The 18,298-nt window shown below is 41.4% G+C and overlaps 1 protein-coding gene across 4 annotated transcripts in view; it reads left to right on the top strand.

The window, feature by feature from the left end:
* Positions 1-18,298, top strand: part of CRACR2A (calcium release activated channel regulator 2A) — a 953,477-nt gene that overhangs the window by 835,417 nt on the left and 99,762 nt on the right. For all 4 annotated transcript variants that reach the window (XM_069228394.1, XM_069228393.1, XM_069228396.1 and 1 more), the window contains one exon: positions 13,863-13,977. In XM_069228394.1, coding sequence (XP_069084495.1) covers positions 13,863-13,977 — 115 coding nt within the window. The remainder of the gene's footprint in view (positions 1-13,862; positions 13,978-18,298) is intronic.

Genomic DNA, 18,298 nt, shown 5'->3' with positions numbered 1-18,298 from the left:
TTGGTCATTCTCTTCCAATCAGGTATCTCTAATGTCAGGTCTCGGTTTTGGGCACAAGTCAGTTACTACAAGACAATCATGCCCAACATCTTCCATCTTTTCAATTTAAACGTGTTCATTGGGAAATATGGTTGCCGGGTTCAGCACTGTACATCTTTTCAATGACACATTTGGTGACCATAGAATGCTTGTTTCATATCTGGTCAACCTCGCACCAGTCAAATATTGGATTTTCGTCCTTGTAAGTAGAATCTCAATAGAGTGAGGGACCATTATAGTAGGAGGGCGTCCCATCACAATGCCTTCACACTGTGTAAGGCTTTGACCAACTGCTGCAACTTCGCACAAACAACCTGGTAAGGCTGCTGTAACTGGGTCCAAAGTAGCTGAAAAATATGCTACTAGGCAGTTTACACCTCCATGGACTTGAGTCAAGACAGACAAAGAACATACATCACGCTCATGATAAAACAATGTGAAAGGTTTTGTGTAGTCAGGGATACCCAAAGCTGGAGCCTTGCACAGACTCTCTCTCAATTCAGTGAACGCTTTCAATCCAGCCTGGTCTAATACTATGGGATCAGTGACTCCCTTATGAGTCAGCTTCTGCAATGGTCTCAAAATGACTGAAATATTTGGAATGCATTGGCGACAGTAGCCTACCATCCCAAAAAAGATTCTGACATCTCTCTGTGTGGTCGGGGGATTTATCTGCAATATGGCTGTAATCCTTTCTCTGGATATCTTTCTTGATTCTTTCCCAATCTGGTGACCCACGTATTTCACTACTTTTTGACAGTATTGCAATTTAAGCGGAGACACTTTAAGACCATTCTTTCCCAAATTGTTCAGTAAGTCAATCGTATCATACTTGCACTCGTCCCTTCTTTTGGACGCAATCAGTAAATCATCAATGTACTGTACCAAAGTCGATTGTGAAGATAACTCCAATTACTCCAAATTTTTCTTCAAGATCTGATTGAAGATGGAAGGTGACTCTGAAAACCTTTGAGGAATTCTGCACCAGCAGTAAACTCGGTCCAAAAACTTGAAACAAAAAAGAAATTGACTGTCCTCATGAAGAGGCACAGAAAAAAAGGCTTGTGACAAATCCATGACAGTGAACCACTCAGCATCACATGGAATCTGAAACAATATCACAGCTAGATTTGGCACCTCAGGACAACATTTGACCACAGTTTCATTTATTTTTCTCAAATCTTTGACAATTTGAACCTTCCTACAGGGCTTTTGAAACCCATTATCAGTGAATTACATGGGCTGCTCAATCCTTCATTCAAAACACCTTGTTTCACAAAGTCTGCAATTATGTGGGAGACCTTTGTAAGGACATCTTGCAGCATGCGGTACTGCAGAAGTTGAGGAAAAACTGCATTCGGCTTTACAGTAACTTTAACTGGCTCAACTCCACTTATCAGACCTATTTCTTTTCCTTTCAAATCCCACACTTTCTCCTTAACCGTTCCCTGCAAATCAGGATGAAGCTCCTTTACTGTGAACATTGGGAAAAATTAAATCAGAGGGTACTCCTCATTTGTAGTTTCACCTTCTCTCTCTGGGGCTTGGTCATCTTCTTCATCGCTATTCGTCTGAATCTCAATTCCATCATTTGAACACGTAATCGAACATTTGTTCTTACACAGCAAGTCTCTTCCCAGTAGGAATACTGGACTTGAATCGCAGACTAAAAATTTGTGCAATCCCTGAAAGTTACCAATTTTAACCTCAACTGGTTCTGTAATCGGGTTAGTCAAATACTGATTTGCTACGCCTACAGTCTGAACTGTTCTCCCTGAAAGGGGCAAGATTGGAACTTCTGCACTTCTAACTGTAGAGCGTGTAGCTCCAGTGTCAACCAAGAATGAAACTCTGCGACCCATAACCTTTCCCTTCACATAGGGACCTCTCTGATCTACTTCTAAGGAGGTTGCAAGCACACATGGCTCCTCATCTGAACTGTCACTCATTCAATCATAGTTTATTTCATTCTCACTGTGTAATGGGAATTGGTGTACTGTGTTATTAATTTAGTTAAGCCTCTGATCTGTGACCTGTTAGGAAAGCATCATCAGTTGTTGTACCATTGGGGCTTGAGGTATTTGAATTTGCTGTCTAGGTACCAAGGGAACCTGCAGCTGCATTGGATGCAACTGTGTCATTTGTACACGTGGCATTGGCACCTGCTGCATGGGTTGAAAGTTCTGCACTTGATTCACATAATTTTGAAAATTTGGATTAGGACCTTTCACTCTCGGTCCTCTCATGTTCTGGAACGAATTGATACCATTACTCTGCTGAACAACACCTTCCTGCACTATAATTGGACACTCCTGTTTCCAATGTCCAACGGCTCCGCAAACGTGACACAGCAATAATTTCTTCATTCACCGCACATCATTCTGAACCCCTACAGTACCCAAGCCTGGACCACAACTCATATTACCTCGCTGACCTCTACCTCTCACCTGGGGCTGAAACATCATATTTCCCTGCTGCTGTGGTAACTGTTGTGGAAAATTCCCTAGCATGCCTATCTGAGCAGCTTTAATCTGCATCACCATTGCCTTCTCTTTCAGCTTTCTCTGCTTCAACTTAATCTCATCACTACAGTACTTTGCATACTGCAACACCTCATCAATCGGCTTTTCTTGCCAGCAAATCAAATGAGTCTTAATCATCTGGCTAATTTCAGGTCTCAAACCTTCCACAAATCTGAACACAAAATGAATCATGTCTTTTGCCTCAATTGTTTCTGTACCACTGTAATGCTTGAACGCTTGTAACAATCTCTCATAATAAGCATGTATCGACTCCTTTGCTTCCTGAGCTGTCATGTCAATCCTCTGCCAATCAATATTCTTGGGCAAAATTCCAGTTTTCAAAAACTTAATCACCTTATAGTAATATTTCATTTCCTCAGGAGACGATGCACCTGAATGCTTGTCTCTCTCTGGTTTGCTTGATGGGCAATCTACACTCCTTTTACATTTTATCCACAGATCAGCTGGAACCACTATCTCTAGTAATGTGTTCAAGTCCTTCCATAGGCACTTCGCAAGTTTCACAAACCTGTCTATCTGCTGATACCACTCTACTAGCTTCTCTCTCAATTTTGGATAATCATTTGTAAATGATAGAATGTCACTTGTGCTCCAAGGGACATTAATCAAATTCCCTCCTGGAACCTCTCTCATTGGTAAAATCTTCACTGGATCTTTATCCTGCTGCACATTTGCAGTCAGCTCCACAGAATCCCTTTTTGTTTTGTCTCTTTTCTTCACCTGTTTGCCTTCCCATTTATCTAATGCTTCCCAAGTCTGGGCACTTTGTAGCAAGTCCTTAAGGTGTGCCTTCATTCCGGCAAATCTCATGTGTTCAAAATCTTTAGTCTCAAAATCTAATCTATAACTCCTTTTCAAATGTTTCGTCTTCTCTATTTCTATGCCGTACTTCTGTGGCATGTCTGCTAGTTTCTGATGCACATTTCTCACTTACCTTGTAATCTTCGGGCACAAATATCTCAACTCTGCTTCTGTGTAGGATTCTAACCTGTTCATGCCCATATTTCCCTCAATGAGTTCACCCGCTTCCATGGTTAGTCTAGCTTAATTCAAATGCTCCTCTCCCTTAGGAGCACTCTGCATGGTATTCAGTTTGTCTAACCATTCAGCCAACTGCTGAGCTGTCAATCCTTGTAACAAAATGTTACTGGCTTGGACTGGTGGCACCTGCTGTGCAACTACATTTGGGGTCTGCGGTGTCAACAATTTCAAACTCTGGCTAACGTTTGACCCTACCATAGTATCTGGAAGTGCTACAAATGTACTGAGGTCTAACAATGATCTTGATCCGTCAAAAGTCTATCCCACAGGAGAGACTACTCAAGCATTTTCATTATGTCCTCCCCTCGTTACCTTCTGTGACATTGTACCCTGTTCACCTACAGTAGGTTTCTTCTGTGCATATAGGGGTACGGCTGGACCAACAGTAATAGGTAAAGATATAGCATCTGGGGTTGGTCTGGCACTCACGCTTAGTGGGAGAGTAACTCCCATGTTCTGATTCATCACTGAAGACAAATCTGACTGTGTCCCTGTTACTGGAGTGAATCTTGGCATGACCTGCGGCTGCACTTGGGGCATTAAAAGTGGAGTTGGCTCAGTATGAACCAACATCGGTCTCGGGTAGACCTGTTCCATAGGCACCATTAAGATCGAAGTTGTTTCCATAACAGGCACATCAGGGTAAATTCTCTGAACCTGTGGCGGTTACACCTGGCTTTGTACTACAGGAGTAGTAGGTACATTAACACCACTCTGCATCACATTCTGTTTCATGCTAGCATTAACTTGCATCAGGCTCACTGTCCCATTAACCTGTGTCAGAGCTGTGGGATCAGCGCTGGTACTTGGACCACTTTCAGTGCTGCATATGGTGGTGGGCGATTTCTCAATAACTGCAAAATAAACTCATCATCATCTGATTCTTCCTCCACTGTTGAAGACTTTCTAGCCTCCCAACTTTCGGACGGACTTCTGTTAGTCTTTCTAGTAGCTTTCCTCCCTTCTTTCTCATTGTCCTGCGTAATTGCCGGACACAACTTAGGCACATATTTATACTTTTTTTAGCACCGCATCTGTGTCATTTTTTTACTCAAAAACTGCGCAAACTTGCAAAATACAATTGTATTTAGTAAGTTTGCGCCGTTTTTGCGTCAAAAAGCAGCGCGATTGCGGCATTAAAAAAGTATAAATAGGGGCCTTAATTCCATGCAAAGTCTCCATCCTCCAAACTTTGATCACTGTCCCATCTAGCCTCTGTTAAAGTCTTTTCTGCCTTTCTCATCCTGCTCTCAAATTTCTGTTGCTGTTGTTGTCTGGCTACTAGCTCCCAAATTGCTAATGCCTCAAACTGTGCTGGTCTCGGAAGGGGCTTCGATTCATATTGCACCATTCTTAAATGCTCCAAAACCCTCAAAATGAACGTCCCATTTTTAGGAAATGTTAAGTTCCCATCTTTCTCTGTCACTTTGCACCATTGCTTTAGCCAAAGACATGGCGTGACACCCTTCTCTTCCATTACAATGTATGCTGGTGTGCCTTCTGGCAGTGTAGCCTCGCCTATACTCGTTGTAATATACGTATCTCCCCTTAAAGCACTCTTTAAAGCTTTGAAAAATGTAATCTTTTTGACCTTTTGTTATTCAAAATAAAATCAGGAAGTGACTTTTAATCCCAGAATTCCCTTAATCTACTTTCTCAACCAATTGCCTCCCATGGACGGCTGCCAATCCGTGCGCGACCTTTCTCACTAACCAACCTATCCCAGTGCGGCTCCAATGACGTCACACTCACACGTACTGCGGCTGACAAAGTCTTGCGGCTTGTCCTCCCAAACTTCGATTCACACAAAACGAATTCAATATTGCGAGCACTAATCAAAACCAAAAACCAAATCTGCTGGTTCACTACATGAAAGGGAATACAATTGCTTCGGAAATTTTACGGATTTTTCACTGACGGCTCTCGCTATAACAGCTACTCCTTCTTTCTCAGCCCCCAGATTTGCAAGCAAAATTCGACCTGCAAATTTTATTCTCAACTGATCAGTGGGTCTGTCCTGGTGCCCATAGGACTTGCCAGATCTCAGTCGAAATTTTCTTCCACTCACTTTGACTCATACTCTGACTTGTCGACCCCGCCCGATCAACCTACTAAACCAGACAGATTACAACATAAAACCAATACTTTTCAATATACTTCTGAGTTTTAGACGATGCACGGTCCATACATCAACAAACACGTGGACACTTTTTTAGCACAAAGCGCCACACACATGTGAAGCTAGACGACTTCCCTACTCTCACACTGCGGACTACGCACACTTCTTCTACAACTTCATTTGGAGTACGCAAACTCCCTAAAACCTCACAATTCACCTGCAATTTGAATAGGCTGTGAAAGCGCAACCTACTTCATTCACACTGTCACTAGAATGCCGGGACTCAGGGAAACTTTTTCTCTCCTATTAGCATCATTGAAAATAAATAAAATCCAAATCTCAGTAATAATGAACTCTCGAAAGACCAAATCATCAAGCTACCACCATCTCTTGGAACATCTTCAATGGGCTTTTAGGGAGACAAACCATTCGTCTCTGCTATCTTCTCCGTACCGGATGTCTATGATGAGCTTTTAAGGAGACAAATCATCACCTCTGCTACCATCACTGTTAGCGCGTCTGACCTTAATAAGTAAACTTACAAGGGGACGCGAATAGGTAGATGAACCTTTGGACTCGCAATTAAGATGATCCCACCATAACTCCTGTACATGCCGATCAATAATCAACAATAGTCAATGGCATTAATAATCAATAAAGTCAATAATTGTCACACACCATGACCTTTCAGTCATGAATAACCACACCTTTTAGTAACAGTTAGAATATTTATTTCCCTATATTACCAATGCTAAAGTCATGTAAATTAATCTCAAAATCAAATGATACACATACAGAAACAACACTGGTTGTCCAAAGCGACTGAAGAAACGTAATCTAATCAAAGCTTGAAGTACGACACATTCTAAGGTTACAGTGTAAATTAATAACAAGAACAATTGTGCAAATGATATCACATACATTTAGATTCAGCAGAGAAATACATCAGGCATTATTTCCTATGTGCAGAGTAAGGAACCTTAACTAACACCAGATTAGCATCAGCATGTTGGGCTTCATGCAAAACAATTTAGCAACACAAATTTGGAAAACATCTAACTATGGCTTTATCAAAACAGTATCACTGGTACCTAGAAAGAAAAGCAAATAGGCATAACAGACACATGGGTCCAATAATACCTCTTTTTAATTGGATCGGCAAGCTAAGATAGTCTTCTTCATCAGAACATCAGTCGATCAGCAAAGCATCAGTATTCAGCATCAAAGTTCAGAAAGCGCAAAGTCTTTAAGCAATAAAGTTAAGCATGTCTCTTGTCAAGACAGAAAATTGGCAAGAATGGGCTGTCTTCTCTCGGTGCAGTCTTGTTAAGTTAAATTCCCTAAAACTACTTCCCAAATCCCTATTGGTCAAGGGATGACATGTTCACACTTTGTCCAATAAAACTAAAACTCCAAATCCATGAATTCTACCATTACTCCATTCACATGTCGCTGATTGGTTTTTCCTGCAATGTCTTCTTCATCCGGCTCATCAGGTAACAATATTGTTGCAGCTTCTACTCCAGTCAGTGTCTCCATTGTTCTCCTCCTGAGAAAGTCAGTCTTACACACATTACACACATAATGTTACATTTAGCAAGAACAGCATCTTCTAGCATTCGGTTATCATGAGAAAACTTTCTAGTTACGAGCACAATTACACAATACAATGAAAAATCACAGTTGACTCTCTAGGACTGCCTTTCATTAAAAGTTAAGAAATGCAGCTTGACATGGGCCTGACAACTAGGCCAAGACCTTTGCTAAGTTAAGGCCGACAGTTTATGGAGCTAAGACATAATGCATAACCCTTAATGTGAAATATTACTACATTAGTCAAACATATCCTCAACATTTCATATTAATAAGCCCTTAGTAAATATACTTCGTGAACATTGGCGGCCACTCATCGTGATCACATTTTCAAATGCGTGCATTATTTTTCTACGCTATTATATTTGCTACACAAATCCATTACCCAGAATACATGAATACTCAATAATAGTTCTTAGTAAAACACCTGCGCTAGCAGTATCTTTGACAACAATAAACGACCTCTAAACGTGCCTTTTTCTGAGGACTAATTTTCATTTTCATTAGTAAGTAAAACATAATTTTGATATCAACGTATTAACACATTTTCACATAACTAAGTGTCTGTTAAACTATGCCACTTCCGCCTCTTCCAAAACCTCTCCCCAGGGATGGACTGAGTACCAAATACAGCCTTGACTAAAATTTTTAAATGCTTCCTTCATTGCACAGAACATTCATGCCGAGTAAGCATAGTTGTTTCAAAAGACGTTTGGAGGGATTCTACCTCATGAAAAAATGAGAAAAAATGAGAATAAACGGAGAATGTTGCAGCACGATTTTCAAATATATTGGACTAAAAATAACACAGATGTTACAGGTGGCACATTTGATCTATAGAATCAAAATATGTGCAGACATGATGTTTATGCTACATGTTTCGAAGGGCCTACAAAACTTTGCCAGCCCTTCCGTTCCCTTTTTATGCGCAGGTTTTCTCTTGCCTAGTACCTTCCTCACAATTTTCCGTTTTTTTTTTCATATGCCTCAGATCATGATATTTTAATAATCAATTTTGCATTACCAAATAACAAATTTTAGGTAATCGCTATTTAGGTAATGTAAAATGGAATGTAACAAAATAGCGATTTCCTAATAGCGATTTCTTAGAATTCGCAATCGCTATTAGGGAATCGCTACTAGGGAATGAGACTTCATTCGTTCCTGTGGGCCTGAAGGCTCATAGGTGCGAATGGGTTTGCATTCCCTAATTTTTTCAGAAATTATGTAATGCAAAACCAAGGTTGCTGAGGGCATAAGGCCCCCTTTAATGCACCCCCCAAAATAATTGTGCACATGTAAAGCGCATTGTGCGCTATATGTCACTTTAAAAAATGCATTTTAAATTACATGATTACCAGCAACTTGGAGATGGTGGTAATTGCATTTCTTAAATGCCCAATTTGCATTTAGGAAATGCTTGATACATGCACATAGGAAATCGCAAATAGGCATTCCCTGTTTGCCATTTCTATTCGGAGTTGCGATTTTAGAGAATCTCTAAAAATTGTGATTCACTAAAATTGGACTGTGATGCCTTTAATGCATTGTGATAGGCTATTTTGCATTCACAAACGGTGGAATCTTGCGATTTGCACCGTTTGCTAATGCAAAATGTTTTGATACATCTGGCCCCTTGTTAGACTTCTCATCCTTGGTGTGGTCCCCCTTAACTTTTTTGCCTCTGTTCCCCAGGTTGTTGATGTGTGCTGGACATTGCTGTGTTTAGTTCCACATGGGAGGAACACCTGCAACACCTCTGGAGAGTGTTAGAGGCCCTGCAGAACGCAGGCCTCACTATTAAGGCGAGCAAGTGCCAAATAGGGCAGGGTTCGGTGGTGTACTTAGGACACCAGGTGGGGAGTGGCCAGGTGGCACCCCTACAGCCTAAGATTGATACAATTCTGGCTTGGGAGCCTCCCAAGACCCAGACTGAAGTGAGAGCCTTTTTAGGTCTCACAGGATATTACAGGAGGTTTGTTAAGGGATATGGTACCATTGTTACCCCCTTCACTGAGATGACTTCTAAGAAGCAACCCAGGAAAGTGATCTAGACAGAGGCTTGCCACAACGCTTTTGAGGCCCTGAAAGCTGTCAGGTGCACAGCACCTGTGCTGAAGGCACCTGACTACTCCAAGGAGTTTGTTGGACAAACAGATGCCTGATGGCCTGGTATTGGAGCAGTACTCTCACAGCTCAATGAAGAGGGCCTAGTAGCCTTCATTAGCAGGAGGTTACTACCCAGGGAACGTAGGTGGAGTGCCATAGAAAGTGAAGCATTTGCTGTGGTCTGGGCACTGAAGAAGCTAAGACCCTACTTGTTTGGGACTCACTTCCGAGTTCAGACTGACCACAGGCCCCTCAGATGGTTAATGCAGATGAGGGGGGAGAATCCAAAACTGTTGAGGTGGTCCATTTCCCTACAGGGGATGGACTTTACGGTGGAACACCGTCCTGGTACAGAGCACGCCAATGCTGATGGTCTGTCCAGGTTCTTCCGCCTTAGTGATGAGAACTCCCATGAGGTTGGGTAGTTGCTCCCCACTTTCAGCTGGGGGGACACGTGTCAGACTTTTCATCCTTGGCGGGGTCTCCCTTAACTTTTGTGCCTCTGTTCCCCAGGTTTTTGATGTGAGCTGGACTCTTATTTTCCTGTTTTTATTACTCTGGGCATTTTACCACTGCTAACCAGTGCTAAAGTGCAAGTGCTCCTTTACAAAATGTGTATGTAATTGGCTTATCCATGATTGGCATATTTGATTTACTAGTAAGTCCCTAGTAAAGTGCACTAGAGGTGCCAGGGCCTGTAAATCAAATGCTACTAGTGGGCCTGCAGCACTGGTTGTGCCACCCACATAAGTAGCTCTGTAATCATGTCTCAGACCTGCCATTGCAGTGTCTGTGTGTGCAGTGTTTTCTGTAAATTCGACTTGGCAAGTGTACCCACTTGCCAGGCCTAAACCTTCCCTTTTCTTACAAGTAAGGCACCCCTAAGGTAGGCCCTAGGTAGCCCCAAGGGCAGGGTGCAGTGTATGGTTAAGGTAGGACATATAGTAAGTTGTTTTATATGTCCTGACAGTGAAATATTGCTAAATTCGTTTTTTACTGTTGCAAGGCCTGTCCCTCTCATAGGTTAACATGAGGGCTACCTTTAAATCTGATTAAAGTGTAGATTCCCTTTGGGAGCGGATGGACATGTGGAGTTTGGGGTCTCTGAGCTCAGAATTTAAAAATACATCTTTTAGTAAAGTTGATTTTAAGATTGTGTGTTTGAAAATGCCACTTTTAGAAAGTGAGCATTTTCTTGCTTATACCATTTCTGTGACTCTGCCTGTTTGTGGATTCCCTGTCTGGGTCAGTTTGACAGTTGGGCTGGTTGCACCTCACACTAGATAGTGACACAAAAGGAGCTGGGGTGTAGTCTGCATTTCCTGATGAGCCATCTGTGCTAGGCGGGAGGGGAGGAGTGGTCACTTACACCTGAAAGGGCTGTGCCTGTCCCCACACAATGCAGTCTCTGACCCCCCGGTGAGTGTCTAGGGCCTGGCCTGGGCAAGGCAGGATTTCACATTCAAAAGAGACTTTACTTTGAAGTAGGCCTACTTCAAAGGAGAAATTGGGTATAAGAAGGGAACCCAAAACCACAGACTTTAGAACACTTCTGGAATCCAAGAGGAACCTCTGCCTGGAGAAGAGCTGAGGAGAAGTGCTGCCCTGCCTGTGACTGTGCTTTGTGGAGCTATCCTGCAGTTGCTGCTTCTGCCACAGTAAGAGGGCAAAGACTGGACTTTGTGTGCCTTCCATCTTGTGAAGAAATCTCCAAGGGCTTGATTTAGAGCTTGCTTCCTGTTGTTTGAAGTCTCAGGGACAGCAAAGACTTCTCTCTGCCAGCACCTGGAGTCTCTGGAGAGACTCCTGCTCTGACCAGTGGAGCCCTATCCAGTCCCTGGGCCCCTAGAAGGAAAGCTGGTGGAAATCCAAGAAAATCGACTTTGGACGACTTCGGACCGACGCCGCAGCCGAATCCGGGGACGCCGCCTGCAACCGACTCCGTGACATTCGCTGGAACGCGGCGATCTTCGCAGGCCTGATGCCGCTGCAGCCCCGCTGAAATCCGCGACTCCGTGGAAGTCACCGCACCACGTCATGACTGACATCACTCGAAGTGCGCGGAATCAATGTTTCGCACTGATGCTGTGATCCCCGACTTTGCACATTGACTCGTTTTCACTCTTCACCAAAGGTACTGTACTTGGGAGTCTACGCGACTCCGTGTCCGGCACCACTGGTGTCGGCTTGTCGGGAACGACTCCATCACGACGCCGTGTTAACACCTCATTGAAGCATTTAGTGTTTCTCAGTGCTATTTTTTTGTTTAATCTTTAAAAATTCATAACTTGACTTGTGTATGTCGGATTTTGTCATTTTGGTCTTGTTTTGTTTAGATAAATATTTCCTATTTTTCTAAACTGGTCTTGTGTCATTTTGTAGTGTTTTTATTAAGTTACTGTGTGTGTTGGTACAAATACTTTACACCTAGCACTCTAAAGTTAAGCCTACTGCTCTGCCAAGCTACCAAGGGGGTAAGCAGGGGTTAGCTGAGGGTGATTCTCTTTTACCCTGACTAGAGTGAGGGCCCTTGCTTGAACAGGGGGTAATCTGACTGTCAACCAAAGACCCCATTTCTAACACCCCTCATTCTTAATGACCCCTTGCTCGGTTTTTAATTCATTTTATAACTGGTGAAGCGAAGTGTGAACAGCTTTAACAACTTCCCAGTCATATTTTCTTTTCAAAGAGATCACCCCTCGTTTGGAATGACTCGCACAGTTTGAAAGCAAACGCTGCTGATGGCTGTTTCACTGGGAACAACACTAAGACACACTCATTCACTATTATATGGCCCTGGTTGTGTCGGTTTTGGAGGTACTGTGCACGTGCAGCTTAGAGGACCATTTGTGTTGCTGAAAAGAGGAGTGCAGACACAACACAGCACTGTGTGGCAATGGTATATGGTTCATACCAACATGTATGCTCACCAGAGACATTACTTGGCGAATGTGGTCTGAACTCTCAATATGGTGTACAGTGTCTCCCTGTAGCCTTCAGCAAAGTGCAATAGTGTAGAGGCAGAATCGTCTGTATGGCTGCGATCTTGCGTCAAGACCTTCTGATTGGTGCAACTGCTTCTGTCAATCAGGCCAGACATGAATGAGACTTTTTAAGGGTGCTCGCATAACAGGGTCACCCCTTGCATTTTCAGAGCGCTACTAACGAAGAAAGGGGTGAAGTAATCCCTGTGCCCTGCCAGAAGCTGCTGTAACAATCCATGGTGGACTATGATTGGGGGTATTCAAAACCCATCTTGCAATCCTGAGTTCTGAGCATTACCCGGTGAACACTCTGACCTGTCCCCCACTGCTCTTCCTGTGAGCAGTATAAATAGTAGACCTCATTCACAAATGTAAACTTGTGTAAGCGTACTCTTTTATGGTATTTACTAACTACTAGTTAATGGTAAGTTTACGGCTATGGACAGTCCGCAGTCGGGTTGGAGAACTCGGCACATAAAATAGAGGATTGACTAAGTTATCTTTTTATGTGTGGAGTTCTCCGCCCTGTCTGCGGAGTCTCTGCGGTAATAAGCTATTAACTCGTTGTTTGTGTATACTAAAAAAAGAGTAAACTTACAATAAGTGGGAGTTTACCTTTGCTAATCAGGCCCCTATGCTTTCGTTAATTCAATTAATTGTTCTCTAAGAAAAGGTCCTGTTAGATCATGCGACTGTATTCATTGTATGATAATATCGGTATATTGTCGCTTCCAACGCTCTTTAGGGTCGAGCCTGCGTTTCATGCGCTCGCGCATGCGTATCGCAGCGAGATGCTTTAGTTATTAGAGAAGGGCTTGGAGCCCTGTCGACGTCACGTCAGTGTGTTTCATTGGTTCGTGGGCTTGCCTAGTAAAATCTGCTTGCTTTCATTAGTGGAAGGCATGCACACGTCATGCCTTTTCCGGTGGCTAGCCCTCCTCGAACGCAGCGACCAAGTACAGAAAACATGCGAGACTCGCTGTTTTCTGTCGGATCGTGGACTACTTTTTCTCTATTTTCCAAGCGTGATTTCGCTTGACAGAAGTCGAGCGCTTTACACAGTTAATTTCACTTTTTCGGGTTATGTACATAAAAGCACTTTAGCCGATAGATGAAAAGTCGTGTTTGGAGTTTACAACGCGATCAGCTCTAACATGAGCAAACGCGAGACGCGTTGCATTGCAAATGCTTGTTTTATCTTGGTATCATTTTTATGGTGGTCGGTGAACCATCCTTAATCCTGTAAACTGTTGTCACTTGACGAGTGATGTCCTTGTGTTCAATTGTGATCAGATAATAATGCAATTGATTTCCTGCCGATCCCCATTATGGAACGAGATACAATAAATAACTTTCAATCAACTGTAATATTAATAAAATAAACTGTGGACGTAATTGGACACCGTGTGAAATAGATGCTCTCTGTCTTTGCAGGTACCGCAGTATCACAAAGCAGTTTTTCAGGAAGGCAGATGGCGTCATTGTGATGTATGACATCACATGCAAGCAGACTTTTACTGCAGTCCGGCAGTGGTTAATAAGCATTGAGGTGAGATGCAGCAGCATTGGCTAAAACGTTTTAATGGCTTTGTGCATTGTCTTATCATTCATATCATTGCTTCTGTGCTGTGTTTTTCTATGGTTTTATTTTGTGGTTGGAATGCAGTCATTCGATAATTATTAATAAATGAAGGGGCAAATTGGTCTCGTATTATGTTATGCTGCCTAAGAGTTTTATTATGAGCACATTAATCAGTCCCATTTCAAGCTGGGAATGCTTTTAAATAAACATGCTTATTAATGTAGGCCAACAATGCAGGCCAACTTTACATATGCAATTGTTTTTAAAGGTTTGTCAAATTCCTGTCGTTGAGTAATTGAGGAGTGATTTAACCCTTGACTTGTCTATTTAGAGAACTGAACCTGGATAGCTGTACTGAGATAATGGTGTCTGTATTTTAAGAAACTATGGCAAAAGTCTCTCTATTAAAGTGGCGGGGGAGTGATGGTAGGTTCTGGTTTGGAATACCCACATAATATAATGCGGACATTAATATGATTGATGCCAATTTGTTGAAAGGTTATAGGTAGCCAAAGTTGACATTTTTTGTCTTCATGTGTGTAAATGGCCGTTCCTCTTTGGAGCTAAGTTGAAACCATTAATGTGCTACTTTTGGGTCTCAAGGCGCATTGTGACCACGTGCCTTTTGTATCCATCCCATAGTCCGACATGCCCTATAGGCAGCAGCTTTTGTCACAATTACACAAACCCTATGAACAGGACTTCCTTGTCCCAAAAGGGGATCACTTGATTGAAGTAATACTTTGCAAAGTGCGTTTTTTTCTGTTTGTTAGGCCACACCTGACTGTTGCATTAGTTATCAGAACTGCGTGACAGAACAGTTCCTATAAAATTACACGGACCTATAGGCACTTGTACTCTTTCTGCAGCTGTGGTAAAGGAGAAAGAGGTAGGCGGTGGTCTTGACACTGATGCCTAGCCCTCTGCTCAGTACTTGGGCTTCTGATGTAGTGTTCAGCTTCTTACATCTTTATTAAACTATTCCCTTACATTACAGGCTAAAGGCTGCAGGTTGTTTGCTCTCTAGTCAAGTCTTTCTTTGGCAAATAACTCTGAATTACATTCATGCATTGTTTACCCATAAATCTGCTCGGTGAGAACAGTAGTTCTTTAAATGTTTTGCAAATATGTGATTTTCTGTTATGGTGATTTTAGGGATGCTTGAGAAAGACTTTATTGTCCTCCCTGGATCGCAGCAATGCCCTGCATCAAAGTGAATATAATGTAGTACTTGTGCAGGATTATTCAACGGATTGAATGAATGAAGATGGTTTGGTAGAGTGTGAATTGTTACATCGAGGAGCATCCAGGTGGTGAAACAGGATCAAACCACAGATGGTGATAGAGGAAGGTGTGGGAGCTGGAATAGCTGAGTTTTTAGGTGGTTTCAGAAAGATCAAAGATTTCTCAACATCCAGACTTCAAGGAGAAGAGAATTCGAATGTTTGGTGGCAAGATAGGAGAAAGAATGCCCCCAGTGGAAGTGGCATTTAAATAAGGCGAAAGTTGGCTGGGGAGGAGCACAATAGACGTGGTGGTAAAGAGGGCTGATATGTGTTCCTAATTTAGATGGCACCAGAATTCTAGATGGCCTGGTACCAGATACAGTGGGCTTTGAAGATTACCTTCTTTGCTATGTGGTTGACAGTGATGTGCTGGAGATGTTCAGAGTTGTGGTCCTGGGAAATTAAAGTACCAAATTGACTTCTACCATTGGTAGATTGTTGAGGAGGTAACTAGGGAGGATGAGAAACAGGTGTTTGCTGTAGTGTTTGCTGTAGTCTTGCTGAGATAAAATAATGACTACGACAATTCCGGGAGAGGATGAAAGGAGGGGAATGATTTCGGCAGCATCTGAAGATGGTAACAACAGAAGAGGCAACTCAACCAATCTGACTGACAAACGAGAGAGAGGTATTAAAAACAACTCCTATAGTCTTAGCTTAGGTTATAGAGGTAGGAGCTCAGCCAAGCTCAGTGGGCTACAATGCTAATGACCAGATGGAAACTTGACTGCCAAAAGGAGATCTTCCATTTTGTCTCCATTGAGTTTGAGAAAATATTCTTGCGACCAATTGGCAACTGTGGACATACAGGTGTAAAATCGTTTCTGAGTCCTAGAGATGTTGCTGCCAGTGCTGATGATTATTTGAATATTGAGTACAAAAATATTGTTGACAAAAATATCGGCATTACATAATTAAGTATATGTATTTAAAAGTATTTAACATTAGAATAACTTAAACAAATTATTTAATTTTAAAAATATTCCGTCTTAAAAAGAAACATGGATATTATACACATTTTACTTTTAATTGTAAAGAAACAGGGTACTGAAAAATAAATGTAAATAAAGAGATAAAATATAAAAAGAGAATACAGAAATAAATCCAATTATTTTGGAAATATATCATTAATTAAAAACTGCTGATATTAATTATTGTCCCTCCTCAAGGAATAGCACACAAACTGGCACTGCAGTGCTGGCACCTGCTTATTTATTAGTGCAAAACAAATAGATGATGCTGGTCGGCTCGGGAGAGCCTTTGACAATGGATCAAATATTCATAAAATGCTTGTAAATAATTAATAGAAATACTGCACTTTCAGAGAAAATAAAGTAATTAAAAATGATTTAATAATTAAAGATAAGAAATACATGTATATTAATATATTAGATCCATTATATATCTATAGATATTTATATATCTATATATATGCATTGGAAACATTACCAAATGCATGGGCACTCATTAGGAAATGAGTACCCACGAGAACATGACATTTTAAGGCACTGGCGACTGAACGAGGAAATGCTAAATGTGATTTACTATCTACAAGGTATGTCAATGGATGGAAAATGGGGCTGTAATATCAAGCGTGATATGAATTTTGAAAAGAGAGTGTAAAAACATATAAGGGGTCTGACCCCAAAGGACACATGGAGGGCTGCCTTAAGGACCCCTCATGGGCAAAATATTGCCCTATTCTTTGGCCGATCTGTGAATCCTTGAATTCTCCTCGAATCCAGGGGAAAAGCAAGGCCCTGAGTGGCAGGGTGTAACCTGAGAGAAATACTAACGTGCACATTAAAACAAAAAAAATAGAAATTCACTGAAAAAAAACAAAGGTTACAGGGAAGTTATTGTTAGGTTGACGTTTTACCCATACAAAACCATAGAAATTCAGCAGTTATAGTTATGCTTATAGTTATCTGAAGAAACTATAACTCGTGCCAGAAACTAACTTTGGGCAACGAGTTATAATTTCTTAACATAAGTATAGTTATAAGTATAACTATAGTTGCTGAATTTCTATGGTTTTGTGTTGATAAAACGTCAATCTAACTATAACATTCCTGTGACCTTTGTTTTCTTCAGTGACTATGTATATAATATATGTAATTTATCCACCACCTTTCAATTATTCTAAGTAGTGCACCTTGTTATACACACTTTTCAGCATGCTGACCAGACATCACAAGCTATACCTCACCACTCTACCATGCACCGTGTTGTGACAAATGATGTCATTTGAGAAGTTAGAAGTGTTGTTATGAATGCTATGATTTCACATTCTATAAGTGATGTAGTATGCAAACGTATAACCAGTGAATGGAAAAGGCATAAGTTATAGTTGATGTAGTGTGGCGAGTAGGGTGATAAGACTGTGTTCGGAGTTGTGTGACTTATAACAATTTGAAGGTGGTGCATAAATTATAAATTGAAGTTATAATTATTACTTTATACATTTTAATGTTTAAGTATGTTAAGTTGGGTTTATATAGAAAGAATACATAAGGTATTTCTAACTATACATTTTCCTCAGCCTTTGGTGTCTTATTTTATGTTATCGGTCTTTATTTTTTTAATAAAAATGTGTTTCAAATCACAGTATAAAGTATAATTTATTGGAGTGTCGTAAAGTGGAGAGTTATAAAGTATAATGAAAGAGAGTGTTGTAGAGCCTAGTGTCATAGACTTGAGTATTGTAGAGTGGAATAGAGTGGAAGCAAGTAGAGTGGATTGACATAGTGTTCAGTGGAGTAAAGTGTTATAAAGTGGAGTGGCGTGATGTACTGTATAGAGAAACGGAGTATCAAAGAGTGGAGTGGCATGTTGTCCAGTATGGTGTTGTGTCGAACAGTAGAGTGAGTGTTGTACAGTGGAGTGTCATGGAATGGCGTGTCATGTCATAGTGTCTGGTGGAGTGTCATCTAGTAGAGTGGCATGGAGTGTAGCAGAGTGTAGTGGCATAGAGTGGAGTTTAGTGGTGGAGAGTCTCTTGC

Source organism: Pleurodeles waltl, chromosome 4_1, assembly GCF_031143425.1.
Source record: "Pleurodeles waltl isolate 20211129_DDA chromosome 4_1, aPleWal1.hap1.20221129, whole genome shotgun sequence".
In the NCBI taxonomy this organism is placed as follows: Eukaryota; Metazoa; Chordata; class Amphibia; order Caudata; family Salamandridae; genus Pleurodeles; species Pleurodeles waltl.
The sequence above is the reverse complement of the archived record's forward strand: the minus strand, read 5'-3'. Positions and strand labels throughout refer to the sequence as shown.